Source organism: Triplophysa rosa, linkage group LG24 (genome assembly GCF_024868665.1).
Source record: "Triplophysa rosa linkage group LG24, Trosa_1v2, whole genome shotgun sequence".
Classification (NCBI taxonomy): domain Eukaryota; kingdom Metazoa; phylum Chordata; class Actinopteri; order Cypriniformes; family Nemacheilidae; genus Triplophysa; species Triplophysa rosa.
The window spans coordinates 13,339,895-13,362,598 of record NC_079913.1 but is presented as its reverse complement, the minus strand read 5'-3'; the positions used below and the strand labels follow the sequence as shown (position 1 = coordinate 13,362,598).

Here is a 22,704-nt window from a genome sequence, read left to right as displayed (position 1 = left end):
CAGCACTATTGTTAATTCAGTATTACATATTAGCATACGAGGTCAATTAATCGTGTGACTCAAGAATTCAAGAGCTCAATGATTTATTTTGCAATATACTGTTCTAATGCTATTAGGCCTTTCAACATATTTTTCTTACGGAACTACGGAAAGTGTGCACATTTTTATTCATTTACATTTATTCATGTGGCAGACGCTTAAGCGACTTACAAGTAGGGGAGCATATAAACATTTTGTCAACACGCTAAACAGTACCGTTTACCAGGCCACGCTACTAGGAGGATTAAAGCTGGAGTAAGCAAAGGAGAGAATGAGCAACAAGGTTTTTTTAGTCATGCTGTATAACATAAAAAGTCACTTGGCCTAATTTGGTACCTGGTCAGATAACAAACAACTTCTGCAAAACAATGAATACAGGTGTGAAATAGGTGTGAAATTTGTTAACTCTAACTATTTTACCATCTTTATATTATAGCTGTGTATAAAAAAGAAACTCTATTAGAACACACACAAGAAGATATTTTCAAGAATGTTGGTAACCGAACAATGGAGAGACCAACGCAAGTCAAAGGGTACCGCCGTTGTTCGGTTACCAACGTTCTTCAAAATATCTACTTTTGTGTTCTGCAGAATTTTCATATTTGGGTGAAACCAGTGTTGCCAGATTGGGCGGTTTTAAATTTGATTGTGCGGGTAATAATTGGCTTGGGCGGGTGGACAAAATTTGGACGGATTTGGGATCAGTTTGGCGGGTTTGAAACATGTACATTGTATAGGCTTATTATTTAACAAAACCCAAGTGTGCGTGTACTCCATCCAATTAGTAATCGTGACGTTACTAAACACGCCCACTGACGAGGTCGCAGGCTAGCCCGCGGCTTTTAGCCAATCACGAGTGATAGTTTGCCACCGCCAAAGTTTTGCAACCGCCTAAAAAGAAGCAGCCAGCACTCAGCGGGAAATATAAACAGTCAATATGCCGAAGTGATTCTGAAAAGTTGCGTTCAGCTGTGTTCTTCAGCATCCTGTCAAGTTACAACCGACACCCTGTTAGTGTTCTGCATTTAAAGGTAGGCTTAAGATCTCCCTCTGTCTGTCTCGCTCTTACTTACACCTGTTTATAATGAGTAAAATGTAGTAATAATAATAGTTAAAATAATAATATTTGAAGTATAAAATATAATCTCAATACATATTGTTGAACTCGTTATTAACGAATTGTGTATGTGAATGATCTTTAAACTAAATCTACACTGTAAAAGTGCATTTTGTGTGTTGTGAGGGCGGTGCCATGGGCCATAGATGTGAACGTCACTGTGGTTCCGTTGCTGCTGATGTATGTCGCTGGCCATAGCATGGTACATTAATTGTGGCATTTAAAATACCAAAATATTGATCAAATTTAACCAAATATTAATCAGTTATTTTGGGTGGTTTTGTGTGCGTTTGGGCGGGTTTTGGACCGTTTTTGGGCTGGAAACCTTCAACTCTATCTGGCAACATTGGGTGAAATCCCTTTAAGTTTCCTTTTTTAATAACCGTCAGATGGCGCCAGAGCTCCACAATGTCGTATTTGTAATAAAAATCGATTAATTGTATTAATGTAATGTATTAAGGGCATTGTTTTGGCTGGTGAAATAAATAAATCATGCACCGGAAAAAAATATTTTGACAAACCGAAATGATCTAAGCAGCGTCTATTTATGTAAGTAGCCTATACACGATCCTGTAAGTATATGTGAGTAATTGAAACTGAAAGTAAAATAGGGTGTCTCATTTATGAACATGGCTTCGAACCATCAAGAGGATTCGGGTGAGTTTCATATTTTTAAGTTATCAAACAAGCAAAATTGCATAAAACCACACAGTGGTTTCAGTAGGCTAATAGTAGCTAAGTTACAGGTAGGTTAGGATGTCTCCATTGACCACCGGTGTGTCACTCTTAGCAAGGTTCATCATGTTTATTATCTGTCTGTCATCGTCTTCGTTTTTAAATATATTTCTAAAACCATCAATTGCTAAACATTGTACTTAAGTCAAATTATCTACATGCGCATACACGTAAGTCAAAGCGGGGCATGTTGTCACAGTCTGCTGTTTTGACACTGATTTGGGAATAATACGTTTTGGTAAAAGCATAAAGTACCTTCTAGAGTTTAAATTACAAAGTAATATCCCATAACATATATGTTAACGTGCATTATAGGGTTTTAGATAAAGTAGTTTATGAACAAAATCGAAACCAATAATGAAACTCACTAGCCATCTTGAACTGATAGTTCTCCCAAAAATAAACATTTCATCATTTATTGACCGGCTTGTCGTTAAAAACTATATGTTGTTGAAAAGTGTATATGAACACTATATATGAAAAGAAGAGAAAAGTATATAAGAAAAGAAGATATTTTGAGAAATGTCTCAGTGGTTTTGCCTCCATACAATGGAAGTCAATGGGAGCCAGTGTTGTTTGGTACCAGCGTTCTTCAAAATATCTCCTTTTGTTTTCTGCAGAGGAATGAAATTTATGCGGGTGAATAAATGATGAAAGAATTTTTATTATTGGGTGAACTATACCTGTAAGGATGTTTTTCAGTGACCCTTATACATTTTTTTTTTAGTTTGTTGCTCAAATTCATTTTTATAAATCACATATTGATTATAAATTCCTCTGATTTTAGTTCAGAACTAATGTAATGAACTTTTAATTTCTAGAAAACTTATATGAGAATGCATCAGAATTCAGTGACTCCAACTCTGAGACTGCCTCAGATTCAGGCTCATGTCACAGCTCGGACTCCAACTCTAGCGATAGAACTGCCAAAGTAAATGTCTCTGTGTTTTTAAAAACAAGCTAAAAAATAGAAGATGAGTAAACAAATTTCAAATGCCCTAGAATGTTGTCTCAATAAATACTAACCATGGTGCTATTTGTTCAAGCGTAACATTTGTAGGTATTACAATGATGGTCACTGCCGGTATGGAGACAAGTGTCAAAATGAGCACATATGCAAGTACTACGTGAATGACTCGTGCCGCTATGGTGCTGGATGCAGACTAAACCACAATCCTAGATCACATGCATCACGTGGACCAAATGAACGTAGAGAGAGGAAAAGCTATGGTGGACGGCATAGAAGAAAGAGTAGTCCCTCATCTGAAGGTATGTTTGCATTGATGTTAGTGTATAGTGCTTTACTAACCGTTTGTTTTTTATTAAGCATTTTTTAACACTTACAGACAGTGATGAAGACGATGGCAGACCCTACAGATGGCAGTTGGATTTAGGAGATGGCTGGGAGGACATTGCCAATGATCACATACTGGAGGCTCAGTTTTCACGACCCAACACCAAAGGAATCAGGATCTATAACACCCGCGCTGGGTATGTTTATTGTCCATAATTAAATGGTAAAATGTTTTGTACGTTTATTCCTACAAAACTGTTCCAAAATATGGCAAACTATTTATTGCTACAGAAAAAACTCAATTGTGATCATTGTGTTTAAACTCCTCTTTAATAGAAATACATGATATACTTTCTCTGTCTCACATTATAGAGCTATCTCGATTGATTTCACCAAGATGAGAGTTCTTAAAAAAAGGAATATTAAAGTCAGACGTAAAGGATCGAAACAGACAGAGTGGCTGTGGTATTACCGTGGTGACCATGGATGGTATCAGTATGGAGAGAAGGTATGTGCTTGCCACATTGAGTAAATATTCAGACACAAAATACTTTTTTACCACCTAATAGGTATTTTGTTTATGTTGGGATAAGAAAAGAGACAGCGAAGTGATACATTAGACAAGTAACAATTACTTGCAGTAGCTGGATTTTTATTGGTTTAATCAAGGACAACCAGACTTTAAAATGTTGCAACTGACCAATCAGAATCACGTATTCCCTAGAATGAACGTAATGATCTATCTATCGAATACTGAATGAACATCTGGGTGTGTCTGTTCAGGGTTCAAAGGGCAAAGCCAGTCTGATTCAGAGTTCAAAACTGGAGAAGGAATATCAAAAAAACCTGCAGGGTTCTGTTCAGTTCCCCATCGACTCCCACACATATGAGATTAGCTTTAAAGGTTTGATTGAAACTAACACATGCCTGAAAATTAAATTATTAAGATGCTTAGCAGGTTTCATTTTTTTAAACAGGAGTGGTCACATTCATGTGTTTATCTGTTTCCAGGAATGTATCAGAAAAATGTATCTACAGACCTTAAAAGACGGGTTAGGAGGCGTCCTAAATATGAACCGTCTCAAACTGGAGTGTGAGTTTTACCTCATTTACTTAACACTGTTTGTATTCATTTGGATTCCAAAACCTGACTTTTAAAGTGATGTGAAATGAAAGAGGTAAATTCTTTAGGTTGAAAAGTAAAATTACATGTTAAAATTCTGTAAAATTACGTTTTTTTTTATTTGCAGATTTTTAACATGTTCGAAATATGATAAAAAACTATCAAATTACAGAAAAGACTGCAAATTTACAAGAAAAACATGCCATTTTACAGGATAAAAACGGTTATACGGTATACGGTATATTTCTGCCGCCCCAACTGCCAGAAAATGTGCGTTTTTTACAGAATTTTCTTTCAGTGATAGTGTCACATATTTAACCTGTGAACAGAGATAGCTAAAAGGAGGCAAAAGTTACAACATTAGGGTTTACAACAGCCATTACCTATACTGTACATCATGAAACAATTTACACTGAAATCACAATCAATAAACATTAAAACAGTAGGAGTATAGTCATTTGATACCATTCACCAGTATGTGTCACTTAACAGATTAACCTCCGTTTTCAAGAAGTTGATGGCTCCTGTAAATAAAACACCAGTGTGGCAGTTTGAAGGGAGGAAGGGTAAATGGCACACCTTCAAAAACACGGTAAAATGTATTCTTTGAAAGTACATAATGCTTTTTATAGTAACTAAATGACATAGAGTAATAGGTGTGGACAAATTGTATTCATGTCTGTAGGGCACTTAAAATGGCTGATTATCTTGTTTGACATTTTCTGCTATGGGTTTTGAATAGGGAGGATGTTCAGTCTCAAGTGATGACATCGAGAAGTGTTACCAAAAGCAACAAAACACAATGACCTTCACTATTAATGATGACAATTACACACTGAATTTTTCAAGTATGTCTGCTAACAAGAACGTTTCAGAAATACAAGGGTACAACATGACCTTTGGGTATTTTAACATTTTGACTTTTTTTTAATCAGGGATGAATCAAGTGAACAACAGAACAAATGCCAAACGCAAGATCCAGCGCACTTAACAATGATGCATCCGAACATCAAGTTTATTGAATTTAGGGTGGACGGGGTTATGATTTTTTTTTAGAATAACTGTGTTGAAAACTTTGAATTATTATGCAGTTATGATTACAAATAATAGTTGCTATTATTATTATGTGTAACATATGATTAATTAATATGATGTGGACTTGAAACAAACGTACACATTTTTTATTTCCGTGTAATTTGTGTATAAAGAATAATAATATTCTTTTTCAATCATATGTTTACTAATCCAGATGAACATTTGCCTACCATTTATACAGTTTTTAAATCATCTGCCTGTTGTAAACTGCCGGAGATTCAGTGTTTACACCTTTCTGTTCATTTTGTTGATTTCTCTTCCCAGTCATACAACTTTATTTTCTATGTACACATACTTAATGGGGTTGTTTCTTAGCATCAGCATGTCCACAATAGTGCTTAATAAATGACCCATACAAAATTTAGGGGATACACAGATTAACACTGTAAAAATCCACTTAGGAAAAATAACAGAAGATCTCTAGTCTTTATAGGGTTGGACATAATAATTTGAATAGGTAATATGTTGTTTTATATTAAGATTTAGACTTTTAGACAATAAAGAGGCTACATGCAGAGCAAGGGAGACCTTTTGCTCATTTGTATTTTTTCTCTCTCATTTGTTGTCAGGTGAGGTTTTCCTAAGCTGTTTTAGAAAAAAAGTTGAATCTTAAGTGACACCTTACAGAGACTTTATTATCTATGCAATGAAAGAGTGCTCTGTGAACAATGTCCTGAAGGCAATCATGTGACAATCAGTTGTTTAAAAGCATTTTTACTGGGTTTTTAGATTTTACAAACTGAACTTTGTTTAACTCAGGGGTGTGAACCTTATTATGTAAGGCTTTGTGCATTACAACACATCCTATATGCCTTAGGGTTATGGTTATAAAAATAAATTTTCATGTTCAAAAATCTTGTCTAATCAATTTTTTACTTTTCTTTGCACACTTTAAACATTATTTATTTTAACAATTATTTATGAAAAATTCTTTAGCTTAAGAAACTAACTTCAAGTGCGAAGAAAATGTTTTCTACAGAGGATTCATCCTCCTGCCTTCAATGACACACTAAAACGTGACGTCATGTGCAAACAACCTATGAACGATGTCATCAAAGAACCTGTGAAAATATTAAACTCACAGAGGTAAATAAGTTGAAACAACACTAAATAATGCAATTAAAAAGCTGAAAATTAAATAACAATGTATTAATAAAAGTTAAGAAATATAAATCTGTAAATCCCTCCGTATCATCATTTTGTGTAGAATTTGGAAATTGGCCTAATTCTTTAAACATTAAAAATTGCATTAAAAACAAAGAGTCTAAGAACTAGTTTTAGTAATAAAAAATCAACAAATTAATAAATTAGATGAATAATAAATGAATATAAATAATAAATTAATCATATGGTTATGTTGTGGGCCATGCACAGTTTGGGAGAAAGCGTTCAATGAAGCCTACGTCACTACGTATTAGTTCTGCTGCTCGTTTTTAGGCCAAAAAATAATTTGATCATTTGAAAATAATTTTAATTTGATCATTTTAGTTTTTACTGTACGATGCTTTATTTTAGTATTGTGATTTTTTTGGTCACGCATAAGAAAACATTTATGTTAAAAGAATCTTCATTTTTATCAGACTCCAAACAAAGCAACAACACTATGGGGCTTATAACTATAACACTACACTATATTAGCAACACTAATATTATTAGCAACACTATATTATTCATTTGTTAATAATTTATTACTAAAGCTATTTCTCATTTATATTATTTTTAACTAACACGATTAGTATTAAAAAATAAATAGATTTTGTATAATTACAAAACGACGTATGACGTATGTTATCATCTCCGTATCACCTAAATCACGTACCTACATTTACAGGAGCATCGTCCTGTTCATCGTCCAGAGGGATTTTAAGATTGTTATGGCGTGATAGAGCCTGGAAGCGTGTCCTACTTTTAAGTGCGTGAAAGTTGGCAACCCTGCTAATATACTAACAAAATAAGAAAGTAATTTAAGTACAAACACTAAAACAATACAATACAGAAAACCGCAAACAGATTGCTCTCTAATCACCAAGGATTTAGTGAGAGCCCTCTAATCAGTGTTGCCAGATAGAGTTGAAGGTTTCCAGCCCAAAAACGGTCCAAAACCCGCCCAAACGCACACAAAACCGCCCCAAATGAATGATTAATATTTAATCAATCATTTGCGCTCTCCTGTTTGCTGAGAGCGCGTGGTTTGATTTTTAGGCGGTTGCAAAACTTTGGCGGTGGAAAACTATCACTCGTGATTGGCTAAAAGCCGCGGGCTAGCCAGCGACCTCGTCAGTGGGCGTGTTTAGAAACGTCACGATTACTAATTGGATGGAGTACACGCACACTTGGGTTTTGTTAAATAATAAGCCTATACAATGTACATGTTTCAAACCCGCCAAACTGATCCCAAATCCGCCCAAATTTTGTCCACCCGCCCAAGCCAATTATTACACGCACAATCAAATTCAAAACCGCCCAATTGGGCGGGAATCCGCCCAATCTGGCAACACTGCCTCTAATCCGCTGCACTGTCTTCAGTATCGACTTCCTTGTCAGGGACCTATCAATCAAAAAATCACTAGCCAATCAACGTAAAGCGGCCATAAATCCTGCCTACACGTGAGATTTGTGCCAGAAAGGCGAACGAAAAATTGAGAAGCGTAAACGAAAACTCGGAAAGCGCAAATGAAAAATGTAGCAGCGAATTCAAAAGTATTATTTGCAAAAACGAATCTTAGAAAGTTAAGAAACATAGCATTTTATTTGAAAATCATGTCACATTCTTGCAATTGAGTTTATTGTTCTCATTATCAGTTTTTTTTTCTTTCTCATTGTACATTTTTGTTCGTATTTTAAAAGTTTGCGTTCATTTTTATTGGCACAAAAGGAATCCCATAGTGAAGCAGCATGTGAAAAGTTCCCTAAAAAGATTGACAAAATTTGCATCCCCCTCCCTCCAACTGCATTCAGCCATTCAATTAAAAAATTATAATGTGCATAAAGCATGTCAGACTTTCCCATCTACTACTTTCCGAATCAAGATGTGAAAACAAGACAAAAAAGCACAAACACCAGTTACTGTATATCGTCAAGAGTAAAAGCCTGGAATAAATAAATTGCAGTAAAACACATAGTACTAATAATATTTTTATACAATTTACTTTATCCTACAGATATTATATACGTATACACACTACAGTATTAAATACATTTTATATATAATTACTTCAATTCAAATACTGACCTTACTGCTGCAAGATAACAAGCAGGACGATGACAAGCAATCTTTCAGATGAATATTCAGAAAAACACAAGTTGTCTTTAAAACCTGACAGACCGACTTACAGAAACAGATCTAAAACAGCCGTCTGGTGGCATTAACCACACCACACATTGTTCCTAAACACATTTTTTATTAAATTACAAAATACAGGTTTTTCCCCAAAAGGCATTGTGGACAACAGAATCACAAGAAAAAAAACCACACACTGTCAAACCACACACTGTCTAGGGCTGTATTTCATATCCAAGTGGATCTAGCCCTTTATCCAGCAGGAGCAGTGAGGATTCCCTCATCTTCTGGAGAAACTTCTGCAGCTCCTCTTTAGAGGAAACCTGAAGGACAAAAAGGAAGTTCGGATGCAGAACTGGACATCAGTGATCGTAAGCCTTAAATCAAAATTTCCCCACGTTTTATTCACCCTCAAGGCATCCTAAGTGAATATGACTTTCTTCTTGAAGAATAATGTAGTCGGATTTATAATACCACATCCTTTCACTTCCAAGCGGTAGACATTTTGATTCATGGCTGAAGTATCGCTTTAACCACAAAGCTTTTATTAGTAAAAACTAAAACTGTAATTTTACAGAATCTTCCTGTCTAAGTGGCTGGTTTTAGCAAAATCATGCTGCAAAAAACATCAGATGCTTTAGTATGCAAGACTTTTTTCACTTTGACCATTTAGAAAAGACACTATCAACAGCTTATTAAGAGAAACAATGTTAAACCAATAAAGAATTTTCAAGTCAGATCTCGTATAGTTTGTGTTGGTCAGATGCTACTGTATGATGTCAGCGAGACGCAGACTCTCCTGGTGGCGTTCGGTACGCTGCAGTACGGTTAACAGAGGGAAGGACATCATAGGCAGACACAAACACTGCTGCAGAGTCATCTGATGACCGCGCTCTGAATTGCATGATAGTACTCCTTGGTTGCCTCGACAACCCTCTGTCAAAATAAAACATTTGCAAAAAAAGATTAGAAATGCAACACACCACAATAATTATAGATAAAGTTTATTTACCAGCCTCACTTTGGCTTCTGTTGCTATTCAAAGACTTTCTCCACTGTCCAACTAAACAAAAATGTCACATAGCAGACATAAATAAGTCTTACTTGAGCGTGTGTTGACCTTCAGTGATGTTGGGGTCATGGTACCGTTTCCAGCCTTCTAGAGATGCAGCACGCCAGGCCTGACCACATCGCTTACACAACCTCTGAGCCAACAAACACGCACACGCACACACACGCACGATGAGAGAGAAATACAGTACTTCTTTCAAACTTTTAAGGGCTCACAAAATGTTTTCTTCTATGAATANATATCAAAGAAGGGGTCCTATGTTAACATGTAACTTGCCCTGTTAGGATGTTTTTGATTGAAATAGCTTTTGATTTCAGTAAATATGACCTCCTAATGCTGCAAATTCAACAAATGACCATTTTCAGTTTTTTACAACCTATGAAATGTTTTCAAACTCTGTTGTGCATAATAATTTGGAACAGTGCATTTTGAGTTTTTCATTTTTTAAATAAATACTGTTGTCAGTGGGAGGTTTGTTCAATAAAATTCCAAATGTACCCTAACTGTTGATTACTTGAAAATTATACTGACTGTCATTTGCATCGACAAATTAGGAAAACCAGAGAAAGATATCATTTGCATAATAATTTGGAACGCAGTGTATGCTTGTCCCCATGTTATTCTCCTTCACCTATAACCTCAAAGGCATGTGTGCTTAGTGGTATTCTGTGTATATTTACATTCTTGTACAAACTACAGGTCAATGTAATTATAATCCTTTCATGTTTCATATCTAAATGTTTCCCTCTTCATTTCTCAGAATATGGTGTATAGCACAGTAATGTACTCATTTTAGTTTATTCTAAGACTACTCCTGCTCCAATCTCCGTGACGCCCCCGGGGTTATAACATCTGTGCACGAAGGAAACAGCGCTCGCTCGTGTGTGCTCGCTTCTGTGTGTTCGCGCTCGCTCGTGTTCGTGCACCCTCTCGAGACCTGTCTCTCTCCTCGGAGACAGCTTCTTCCGGCAGTTTGCTTCGGCTAAGTTCGTTCTACCTTCGTCAGCCAATCCGGCTCTAAGAAAGAATCCGACGGGCTCACCCGCTCGCTTTGAACTCATCAGGACTCTGAAACCTTTTGCACGCGCACCAGAACTTGTCCCAGCACAACCAGGAAGCCAATGCAAGTATCTGATCTATTTCTAAATAGCTGCGCTTAAGCTTTGCCCCTTTTAAATAAGGAGATTGTCCTTGATGGTTTATGCAGATGGTTTATGCCACTCTTTGCTTTGTCTATTTCTTTCATTCTTTACTGCTTTTACGTTTCATGTCTGTTTGTTAGTGTTTGGTCTTTGTTAGTTAGTTGGTTTTATTTCCCTTTTAGTGTAGTAAATAAAACCGCATTTGTAACCACGCTCGAATCGTTTCTGTGTTTATTTATCACATATCAACGTCACTTAAACTGCTCGATTTCGTTAAGATTTCTGAAGTGGTACTGTACTACAGTAAGAATATTGTTTTTCCAAGGCCAGGAAAGTAACATTTCTTAGAGTTGATATACGATCTGCTGATCACTCGCTGGATGAGTACATTTAGTCTGTCGCTATTATTAATTCTGCTGCATCAGGTAAAGTGTATAGAATAGTTAATGGTTAATCACAATTAATTATACGTGTGTTACTGTGGTTAAACTCATAGTTTCCCCGAAATACACTACAAAGGTGTACCTGGCTCTGTCGCACCATGCTGTCCTTCTGGAAGAACTGCTCCATTTCTCCCTTCTTACTTTCACTAGGGGCCTTCTCAGAAAACAAAAATCACAAGATTATTACTAGATTATTACATAAACATTCATTGTGCTACAGTATCAACAAATATATGATACTTAAACCAGCACAAAACAACAACTTGTAAGTTGATCAAATACATTTCTGTCAAACTGGTTTTTAATTATAAGTATGTTTTTTGAAAAAATGGCTTTCTTGTGTTTTAATGTGTGGTCGAATGATTTTCTATGAAGGCTGCTCATTAAATGAATGTTTTCTACCCTTTCCCTGTATAAATTGTATAATAAAATGACTTTCTGACTGCAATAGCTTCAAATACAGCTGCTTTCACTGTCTGTCCCGCTTAAACCCATTCAACTAGACTGACAGTGTGGAACTATTGAGAGCTCCATGAACCATATGACCACACGGCGGCGAGATTAAAGTGTTTCGCAACTCTGTTTTTCTATGGCTCTGGTGTATAGTGTCATTTGTGACACAACTTCTGCGTTAACGCGCACTCACTCAACATGAAGACAAGGACTGTGTCCGAAATAGCCCCCTATACCCTCATTCACTATTCACTACATTAGTTCATTAATACAGTCCACTTGAAGAAGCGAATGAAATTAGAACACCACTAAAAATGGCGAAAGAAATAGCCCGCCCACGCGACGAGCGAAAGTAAGACCCGCTTATCATGATTGGCTGCGCTGTGGGCCTGCAGCTGCAGCTCGTTACTCTTGCTATAGTGAGAGAAGTTGAGGTGTGTTTGTTTGTATATGGCGTTTCAGTGATGGATGTTATATAAACGGTGGATATGACGCTGGATTTGGGGATCGTTTGAAACTGATAGATGGCGCGGTCCCAGTGCTAAAAGACATGAACTCCACGTGGTAAGTGAAACTAAGTCATATGTCTGTGTTTTGTTGGCAATCGGCGCGTACTGTACGTGCATAATGTAAAAAAACACAAAGGGATTAATGCGATGATGTATTGTGTGCTCGTGCCGTAGTTCCTCCAGCAGCTCGTCTTTTTCCAGAAATAATCGTACAGCTGTATCTCTCGTTTATTAATTTGATCAAACTAAATACTCTTCGAAGATACGACGTATGCAATACTACTGTATCGTTACCCAAGATTAATATGAGATTGGCAGAAACTGCGTGTGTTACCCGATCTTTAATGTTTTTTTATCAGATATGCTTGAGGGTCCCTGGGTTGACTGTGTAAATACCAGATGATTTACCACTTGATACATTGATGTGACAAAGACCCCTAGTGTGGCAAAGACCATCCCCAGCAGATTAAACTTTACATCATAAGAGTTCAGTATAACTCCAGAGTGATTGCTACCTGTTTATAAGAAAAACAACCGCATACAAAAGTGAAAACTACAGCAACTGTCACAAAGTGACTCATAATCTTGCAAATACAAATCTGCATTCAACCAAGACTTTCTTTTATCAGCACGTGAATTTATAGCATAGTTCATGATGTGCACATGCCATGTGAATGCTAGAAAAGCAAGTCATGACGTAATATTCAACAAAACAGGAGTTATATAAACTTTATAACAATAATGTTAACAAACATTATTTTAGTACATATATAAAAGCTTTAGTTAAAAAGTTGCGCAGCTTCGTACATTTCAATTACCTTTGGTTTAATAAGCATTATGGTCTGATACAAAACGAATCTGCACTTACTAGTGTAAGTTTGATCTTTGTGGAGAACGTCTTAATTTGTAGTACACCGTCTGGAATCACGGGTGTTGTCATGGCCTTGGCCTGTTGGTATAGTGTTGTTCTGCAGAGACAGATTAGTAAATACAACAAAGTCACAGAAACTCAAAACAAGCAGGATGCTTTTTGAGGGTCAGAGAGACTCGTGGGAGAAAATGTTCGTAATGAAAAACGACGCTCAATACGCAGTGGTAACACGCAACGTTAAGTCACGTCACGTCACGTCACGTCACTGCTACTGCCATCTGCTGGAATGAAAACGCTTAAGAACAAATGTTTATTTGCAAAAACCTTTGTTCTTAAATATTCTCACAAATCACAGCAGGAAAGTTTATATAAACTAAAAGTAATTATTGACATAAAACATTTAAATAGCCTATTTTTGTGCCTTTTATAGAAAACCTATAATGCTCTGTAGAATTGACAGGGTATTATACATAAGTATTGCTTAAATGAATAAAAAGAGAGCCAAAAATAAATGAATGAATAATGTACTGAATCTGAGAGTTTTTATTATTATTATTATTATTAAAAAACCGGAGGACAACCACGAATACGAGCGTGATATTATTTGGTCACATTTCACTTGGGGTCCAATTTGGCCACAGTGTAGGTCTTATGCAAAACATTATGTATGTAACATATATGTTAATTAGCTAATAAATATAACGTATTTCGTCGCGACTAAATGATGCTGTAAGCGACCCTTTGTCGTCAACATAAAATAAATGAAACGAAACATAAAACACATTAGGCTAACTCAAGCATAAGAGTTCTATATAATTTGCACGTCTTCAATTGTATTTGAACAATATGTGAATGGATTAACAAATCCAGAAAAACCTGTGATTTTATTAAACCAAAAAGAGATTTTTTATGCAGGCTACATTTAGCAGAGAAAATCTCTACGGCATTTCTTTTTTATTTAAGACTTCCAGTGGATTTTATGGGTCTTTAAAAGCTTTTTCTTTTTTTTTTTTTTTTTTATAAAATATTTTTTTTCATTTTAAAAAATTAATTTTTGTTTTTTTTTTTTTTTTTGTTTTCTTTTTTATTAATTTTTTTATTTAAATTTTTTCTTTGGTTCTTTTTTTTTTATTTTTTTTTTTTTAATTTTTTCTTTTTTATTTTTTTATTTATTTTTTTTAAATTTTTTTTTTTTATCTGTCCTTTTATTTTTTTTTTTTTTTTTTTTTTTTGGTAATTTTAATTTTTTTTTTATATAGTAAGATCAATTAACATGTTCCTGTCGAACAACATAAACGTTATTGCCATCCGAACAACTGAAGAATAAAAAGGCAAAGCTTCAAATTTGTCTTCACACACATAAAATGGCAAGACATGCTCTCATTGGCTGTGATCGATAAGAATCTAAAAGAAAGCAATAAGCCCCAAGCAGCAGTGGGTTTCAGTGCATTTTATAACAGCTAAGGGCGCTGTGGCAGGACGCCAAGCGGGCTTAGAACACTGCTCAACCAATCAGAATCAAGCACCAGAAGTGACCGTTTTATAATGCTCTTTAGAACTCTGCTCAGCCAATCAGAATCTAGGACCAGATCTGAACGTTTGATAAACACCATTATGACATCAGGGAATTACTCACTGAAAAGACGCGACGAAGGTTGTGAGAGTAGCTACGAGATGGCGGCGTTTTGCTTTTCTCTGGTTCTTTGTACTTTGTTTTTCTTGCTGAAACTGAAAATGGGTAAGAGGAAGAGAGCGTACAGCGTGTCTTTGGGCCGCTCGAAGCTTTGTGCTGAGCCCGAGACCGAAAACATGCACTTGGAGGCGAAGGTCGAGCGGCAGCAGACGTGCGGGAAGTCATCGTTTCCAGCTCCTGTGCCCAACCTCGGCTGTGATATTGAAGAGCCCATGGATTGGACAGACAGCAGTGGAGCAACACGGAGGAGTACCTTGATGTCGCTCGCTAATGCAGACTTATATACCCGCCAGATCCCTACGCTCTGCAAACGAACTACGTCTTGTGGTGCCATCCCAAAAAGGTAAAAAATCTCTCTCACGCACCTTCTCGGGATCGGTTCCACATTTATGGAATGATCTGCCCGCTGCTACAAGATCAGCAGATTCTGTAGCCATCTTTAAGAACCGCCTGAAAGCACATCTCTTCCGTCAACACCTGACTGATCAGTTCTGACTTCTATCTCTTTCCTACTCTTTCAACAACAATAAAAACTTAGCTCTGTAACGTTATACTGTGATAGGCTATATGAGACCAATTTTCTTTTTTGCACTTATGCTTTTTGTTGTCCTTATGTTGTTCCAATTGCTTCCATTGTTTATCTCATCTGTAAGTCGCTTTGGATAAAAGAGTCTGCTAAATGACTAAATGTAAATGTGATGTCCACCACCAGCAAGTCAAAAGCTTCATCGTCCAGAGCGATTCCGAGACCACACACCTACATTTACAGGAGCACCGTGATGTCCACCAAGATCAGGTCAAACGCTTCATCGTCCAGAGGGATTTTAGGATGTACCTTACTTCGCAAGAGCCTGAGAACCTGGCCCATGGATCCCTGGCTCTTGGATTGAACAGACAGCAGTGGAGGAGCACAGCTGAGTGCCTTGATGTCCACCAACAACCAGTCAAACGCTTTGTCGTCCAGAGCGATTTTAAGATGTAGCCTAATTCACAGTCAGAGAACCTGGCCCATGGAGTGGACAGACAGCAGTGGAGGAACACGACTGAACACGGCTCCACCAACATCAAGTCATCGCACGATGGCACGTTGTTGGACGACCAGCTAGTGTAAGTGGATCTCGGTTGTACTTCTTGTACTTTGTCTTGTCTAATCGTATAGAGTTGAGCTCATTTGGTTTGTGTTTGAAAGGTCCATTGGCCACTTTAAAACCTTTGAAGAGCGTCACGTTGAGCCGAAGGTCATGGCTCAGGACAATGAGAGGCACTACCCGGTATCCAAACCCTTTTATCACTTAACAAATCTTTAGTGAATGTTGAAATGTTCTTGTGTAACCGACTGGATCTTGTCTGTTAAACAGGGGGTGAGTCTGTACGTGTGTAATCTGCCCAGACAGCAGCGTGCGTCCTTGCTCAGGGTCAGTGGCCTCTTTATATCTTTCTCATTCTGTAAATGATGCTTCGTCAGCCCTTCATATTCACATTATTATTCACTCCGAAGGATTTATAGAGGATGTACATCTTTACCTGTCTACAGGTGAGAGTCTCCGCCCACAGATGCCTGTCGTCCTGCTGGATGCTGTTCATACTCAGCCTCCGCGCCTGCTGGTCTCAGGTGCTTCTGGAATAATGGGTCAGTATCTGATCTCACTTCCACATCCTGAATGACGAGATTACAGAATACAAGTTAGGAATAGTATTAAAATAATAGAGTGATGTATGTTGGTGTGTGCAGGCAAGTCAAGCAGAGTTGGATGTGTTGCGTCCCATGCGACTGCTCGCCCTGCCTGCACCCAGTGATGATGCTGAAGTTATCGCTCACTGTGAGTAGAGTCATGTTTTATTAATCAGACTTTCGTAATGTTTCTCTCGGATTATCACTTTAGATTGAATATATCCAAGACAAACAAACGCTCTTAGAGAGCTTGTATTGCTTCATACGACTGTCTTTTCTCTTGTTTCCTGCAGTATCTCAGATTCCTGAAATTCTGCCTGACGGTGCAACAGCTCCCGTCAAAACAGAAGCTCAACAGGTAGAAATCTCTTTATGAAACTTTGGATCATTCACAGTTTGAGTTGAATTAAACAAGTGCTTACGCATCTTTGTCTTTACTGTAACAGCCTGGGTGAGTCTTCACATCAGTCACCATCCATGTGGGGGCGCTGGTTCTGGATGACATTAAATAGATGTTTGACATCCAGAAGCCTGAGCTGCCCCACCAGCTGGAGCAACACGAATGGACAGACAACACGCAGACATTGTAAGTGTTGGAATTCTGCTGTTAAAATATAGCAATGCATGAATCTATGCTATGAGGTCGTGCTTTAGCGGATACAGTTGTAATGTTGCGTTAAATATAAAGTTTGTGCTTGTTTTAGTGTGTAACCACTCATGTTTGTGTTTTTCCAGACAAACGGATCTATGGCAGAACAAGACAAACATGAAGCCTTGATGAACATGTCAAAGCTGTTCATTGTAAATAATTGTACATATGCAAATAAAAATGGCATAAGAATGAATTTGAGTCTGAATTTTTCTAAGCTTAGACTTTTTATTGATCCGGGCTTTAAAAGCTGCTTTTGTAAACAATATAGATACAGAAAGTATTTTCTCAGCAAACGCATCACTTTACTTCTTATACATTTTTATCTAGCGTCTTGAACAGTTTACATTGCTCATAAAATGTTCGATTTATTCATTTGTATTATTTTTAATTAACACTGTTAGTATTAAAAAATAAATAGATGTTGTCGAATTACAAAACGACGCATGTTGTCATCTGAGTATCACCTAAAACACGTACCTACATTTACAGGAGCACCGTGATGTCCACCACGATCAGGTCAAAGCTTCATTGTCCAGAGGGTTTTTAAGATTAACCTTAGTCCGCAAGAGCCCGAGAACCTGGCCCATGGATCCCTGGCTCTTGGATTGAACAGACTGAAGTGGAGGAACACAGCTGAGCGCCTTGATGTCCACCAACAACCAGTCAAATGCTTCATCGTCCAGAGCGATTTTAAGATGTATGTCAGACTTTCCTATCTACTACTTTCCGAATCAAGATGTGAAAACAAGACAAAAAAGCACAAACACCAGTTATATTGTCAAGAGTAAAGGCCTGGAATAAATAAATTGCAGTAAAACTCATAGTACTAATAATATTTTCATACAATTTACGTTATCCTACAGATATTATATACACTACAGTATTAAATATATTTTATATATAATTATTTCAATTCAAACACTGACCCAGATTTGAATATCTTTTCTCTTGCAAGATGACAAGCAGGGCCATCAATCTTTTACATGAAAGAGTATCTTACCAGCATCTTTTACATGAATATTCAGAAAAACACAAGTTGTCTTTAAAACCTGACAAGACCGACTTACAGAAACATATCTAAAACAGCCGTCTGGTAGCATTAACCAAACCACACATTGTTTCTAAACAACACACATTTTTTATTAGATTACAAAATACAGGTTTTTCCCCAAACGGGATTGTGGACAACAGAATCACAAGAAAAAACCACACACACTGTCTAGGGCTGTATTTCATATCCAAGTGGATCTAGCCCTTTATCCAGCAGGAGCAGTGAGGATTCCCTCATCTTCTGGAGAAACTTCTGCAGCTCCTCTTTAGAGAAAACCTGAAGGACAAAAGGAAGTTCGGATGCAGAACTGGACATCAGTGATCGTAAGCCTTAAATCAAAATTTCCCCACGTTTTATTCACCCTCAAGGCATCCTAAGTGAATATGACTTTCTTCTTGAAGAATAATGTAGTCGGATTTATAATACCACATATCCTTTTAGTTCAAAACGGTAGAAATTGTGATTCATGGCTGAAGTATCGCTTTAACCACAAAGCTTTTATTATGTAAAAACTAAAACTGTAATTTTAAAGAATTTTCCTGAATTTTCAAGTCAGACCTCGTATAGTTTGTGTTGGTCAGATGCTACTGTATGATGTCAGCGAGACGCAGACTCTCCTGGTGCGTTCGGTACACTGCAGTACGGTTAACAGAGGGAAGGACATCACAGGCAGACACAAACCGCAGCAGAGTCATCTGATGACCGCGCTCTGAATTGCATGATAGTACTCCTTGGTTGCCTCGACAACCCTCTGTCAAAATGAAACATTTGCAAAAAAAGATTAGAAATGCAACACACCACAATAATTATAGATAAAGTTTATTTACCATCCTCACTTTGGCTTCTGTTGCTATTCAGACTTTCTCCACTGTCCAACTAAACAAAATTGTCACATAACAGACATAAATAAGACTTACTTGAGCGTGTGTTGACCTTCAGTGATGTTGGGGTCATGGTACCGTTTCCAGCCTTCTAGAGATGCAGCACGCCAGGCCTGACCACATCGCTTACACAACCTCTGAGCCGATCAATCTCAGACACCTGTGATAAGTAGTTTGCCAGGTGAGCCCAATTAAAGGAAAACTACTTAAGAAGGACGTTCCACATTATTAAGCAGGCCACAGGTTTCAAGCAATATGGGAAAGAAAAAGGATCTGTCTGCTGCCGAAAAGCGTCAAATAGTGCAATGTCTTGGACAAGGTATGAAAACATTAGATATTTCACGAAAACTTAAGCGAGATCATCGTACTGTGAAGAGATTTGTGGCTGATTCAGAGCACAGAAGGGTTCGTGCAGATAAAGGCAGAATGAGGAAGGTTTCTTCCAGACAAATTCATCGGATTAAGAGAGCAGCTGCAAAAATGCCATTGCAAAGCAGCAAACAGGTATTTGAAGCTGCTGGTGCCTCGGGAGTCCCGAAAACCTCAAGGTGTAGGATCCTCCAGATGCTTGCAGTTGTGCATAAACCTACTATTCGGCCACCCCTAACCAATGCTCACAAGCAGAAACGGTTGCAGTGGGCCCACACATACATGAAGACTAATTTTCAAACAGTCTTGTTTACTGATGAGTGCCGTGCAACCCTGGATGGTCCAGATGGATGGAGTAGTGGATGGTTGGTGGATGGCCACCATGTCCCAACAAGGCTGCGACGTCAGCAAGGAGGTGGCGGAGTCATGTTTTGGGCTGGAATCATGGGGAGACAGCTGGTGGGCCCCTTTAGGGTCCCTGAAGGTGTGAAAATGAACTCTGCAAGGTATGTAGAGTTTCTGACTGAGCACTTTCTTCCATGGTACAAAAAGAAGAACCATGCCTTCCGTAGCAAAATCATCTTCATGCATGACAATGCACCATCTCATGCTGCAAAGAATACCTCTGTGTCATTGGCTGCTATGGGCATAAAAGGAGAGAAACTCATGGTGTGGCCACCATCCTCCCCTGACCTCAACCCTATTGAGAACCTTTGGAGCATCCTCAAGCGAAAGATCTATGATGGTGGGAGGCAGTTAGCATCAAAACAGCAGCTCTGGGAGGCTATTCTGACATCCTGCAAAGAAATTCAATCAGAAACTATCCAAAAACTCACAAGTTCAATGGATGCAAGAATTGTGAAGGTGATATCAAAGAAGGGGTCCTATGTTAACATGTAACTTGCCCTGTTAGGATGTTTTTGATTGAAATAGCTTTTGATTTCAGTAAATATGACCTCCTAATGCTGCAAATTCAACAAATGACCATTTTCAGTTTTTTACAACCTATGAAATGTTTTCAAACTCTGTTGTGCATAATAATTTGGAACAGTGCATTTTGAGTTTTTCATTTTTTAAATAAATACTGTTGTCAGTGGGAGGTTTGTTCAATAAAATTCCAAATGTACCCTAACTGTTGATTACTTGAAAATTATACTGACTGTCATTTGCATCGACAAATTAGGAAAACCAGAGAAAGATATCATTTGCATAATAATTTGGAACGCAGTGTATGCTTGTCCCCATGTTATTCTCCTTCACCTATAACCTCAAAGGCATGTGTGCTTAGTGGTATTCTGTGTATATTTACATTCTTGTACAAACTACAGGTCAATGTAATTATAATCCTTTCATGTTTCATATCTAAATGTTTCCCTCTTCATTTCTAGAATATGGTGTATAGCACAGTAATGTACTCATTTTAGTTTATTCTAAGACTATCCTGCTCCAATCTCCGTGACGCCCCGGGGTTATAACATCTGTGCACGAAGGAAACAGCGCTCGCTCATGTGTGCTCGCTTCTGTGTGTTCGCGCTCGCTCGTGTTCGTGCACCCTCTCGAGACCTGTCTCTCTCCTCGGAGACAGCTTCTTCCGGCAGTTTGCTTCGGCTAAGTTCGTTCTACCTTCGTCAGCCAATCCGGCTCTAAGAAAGAATCCGACGGACTCACCCTCTCGCTTTGAACTCATCAGGACTCTGAAACCTTTTGCACGCGGGTGCACCAGAACTTGTCCCAGCACAACCAGGAAGCCAATGCAAGTATCTGATCTATTTCTAAATAGCTGCGCTTAAGCTTTGCCCCTTTTAAATAAGGAGATTGTCCTTGATGGTTTATGCAGATGGTTTATGCCACTCTTTGCTTTGTCTATTTCTTTCATTCTTTACTGCTTTTACGTTTCATGTCTGTTTGTTAGTGTTTGGTCTTTGTTAGTTAGTTGGTTTTATTTCCCTTTTAGTGTAGTAAATAAAACCGCATTTGTAACCACGCTCGAATCGTTTCTGTGTTTATTTATCACATATCAACGTCACTTAAACTGCTCGATTTCGTTAAGATTTCTGAAGTGGTACTGTACTACAGTAAGAATATTGTTTTTCCAAGGCCAGGAAAGTAACATTTCTTAGAGTTGATATACGATCTGCTGATCACTCGCTGGATGAGTACATTTAGTCTGTCGCTATTATTAATTCTGCTGCATCAGGTAAAGTGTATAGAATAGTTAATGGTTAATCACAATTAATTATACGTGTGTTACTGTGGTTAAACTCATAGTTTCCCCGAAATACACTACAAAGGTGTACCTGGCTCTGTCGCACCATGCTGTCCTTCTGGAAGAACTGCTCCATTTCTCCCTTCTTACTTTCACTAGGGGCCTTCTCAGAAAACAAAAATCACAAGATTATTACTAGATTATTACATAAACATTCATTGTGCTACAGTATCAACAAATATATGATACTTAAACCAGCACAAAACAACAACTTGTAAGTTGATCAAATACATTTCTGTCAAACTGGTTTTTAATTATAAGTATGTTTTTTGAAAAAATGGCTTTCTTGTGTTTTAATGTGTGGTCGAATGATTTTCTATGAAGGCTGCTCATTAAATGAATGTTTTCTACCCTTTCCCTGTATAAATTGTATAATAAAATGACTTTCTGACTGCAATAGCTTCAAATACAGCTGCTTTCACTGTCTGTCCCGCTTAAACCCATTCAACTAGACTGACAGTGTGGAACTATTGAGAGCTCCATGAACCATATGACCACACGGCGGCGAGATTAAAGTGTTTCGCAACTCTGTTTTTCTATGGCTCTGGTGTATAGTGTCATTTGTGACACAACTTCTGCGTTAACGCGCACTCACTCAACATGAAGACAAGGACTGTGTCCGAAATAGCCCCCTATACCCTCATTCACTATTCACTACATTAGTTCATTAATACAGTCCCCACTTGAAGAAGCGAATGAAATTAGAACAACACTAAAAATGGCGAAAGAAATAGCCCGCCCACGCGACAACCGACGAGCGAAAGTAAGACCCGCTTATCATGATTGGCTGCGCTGTGGGCCTGCAGCTGCAGCTCGTTACTCTTGCGATAGTGAGAGAAGTTGAGGTGTGTTTGTTTGTATACGGCATTTCAGTGATGGATGTTATATAAACGGTGGATATGACGCTGGATTTGGGGATCGTTTGAAACTGATAGATGGCGCGGTCC

General features: G+C 37.8%; 1 protein-coding gene and 1 long non-coding RNA gene across 5 annotated transcripts; one reads left to right on the top strand and one right to left on the bottom strand.

The window, feature by feature from the left end:
• Positions 1–1,723: 1,723 nt before the first annotated feature.
• On the top strand, positions 1,724–6,249 carry si:ch211-244b2.4 (uncharacterized protein LOC541512 homolog). The gene is made up of 10 exons (XM_057324438.1): positions 1,724–1,813; positions 2,713–2,822; positions 2,938–3,160; positions 3,238–3,382; positions 3,558–3,693; positions 3,969–4,089; positions 4,197–4,278; positions 4,801–4,900; positions 5,051–5,156; positions 5,244–6,249. The coding sequence occupies exons 1-10, from the start codon at positions 1,780–1,782 to the stop codon at positions 5,297–5,299; spliced, it is 1,113 nt and encodes a 370-aa protein (XP_057180421.1). The 5' UTR covers positions 1,724–1,779; the 3' UTR covers positions 5,300–6,249.
• A 2,585-nt stretch (positions 6,250–8,834) lies between these two features.
• Positions 8,835–16,673, bottom strand: LOC130547999 (uncharacterized). Of its 4 annotated transcripts, XR_008961961.1 has the most exons (4): positions 15,624–15,798; positions 13,171–13,451; positions 12,711–12,817; positions 8,835–9,006 (listed from the first exon to the last, which is right to left on the bottom strand). It is a non-coding gene; the product is annotated as an uncharacterized LOC130547999 (long non-coding RNA). The 4 variants fall into 4 exon arrangements; XR_008961962.1 differs by lacking the exon at positions 15,624–15,798 and adding an exon at positions 16,391–16,673 and having other exon boundaries at positions 12,711–13,270; XR_008961959.1 differs by having other exon boundaries at positions 12,711–13,451.
• Positions 16,674–22,704: the final 6,031 nt, after the last annotated feature.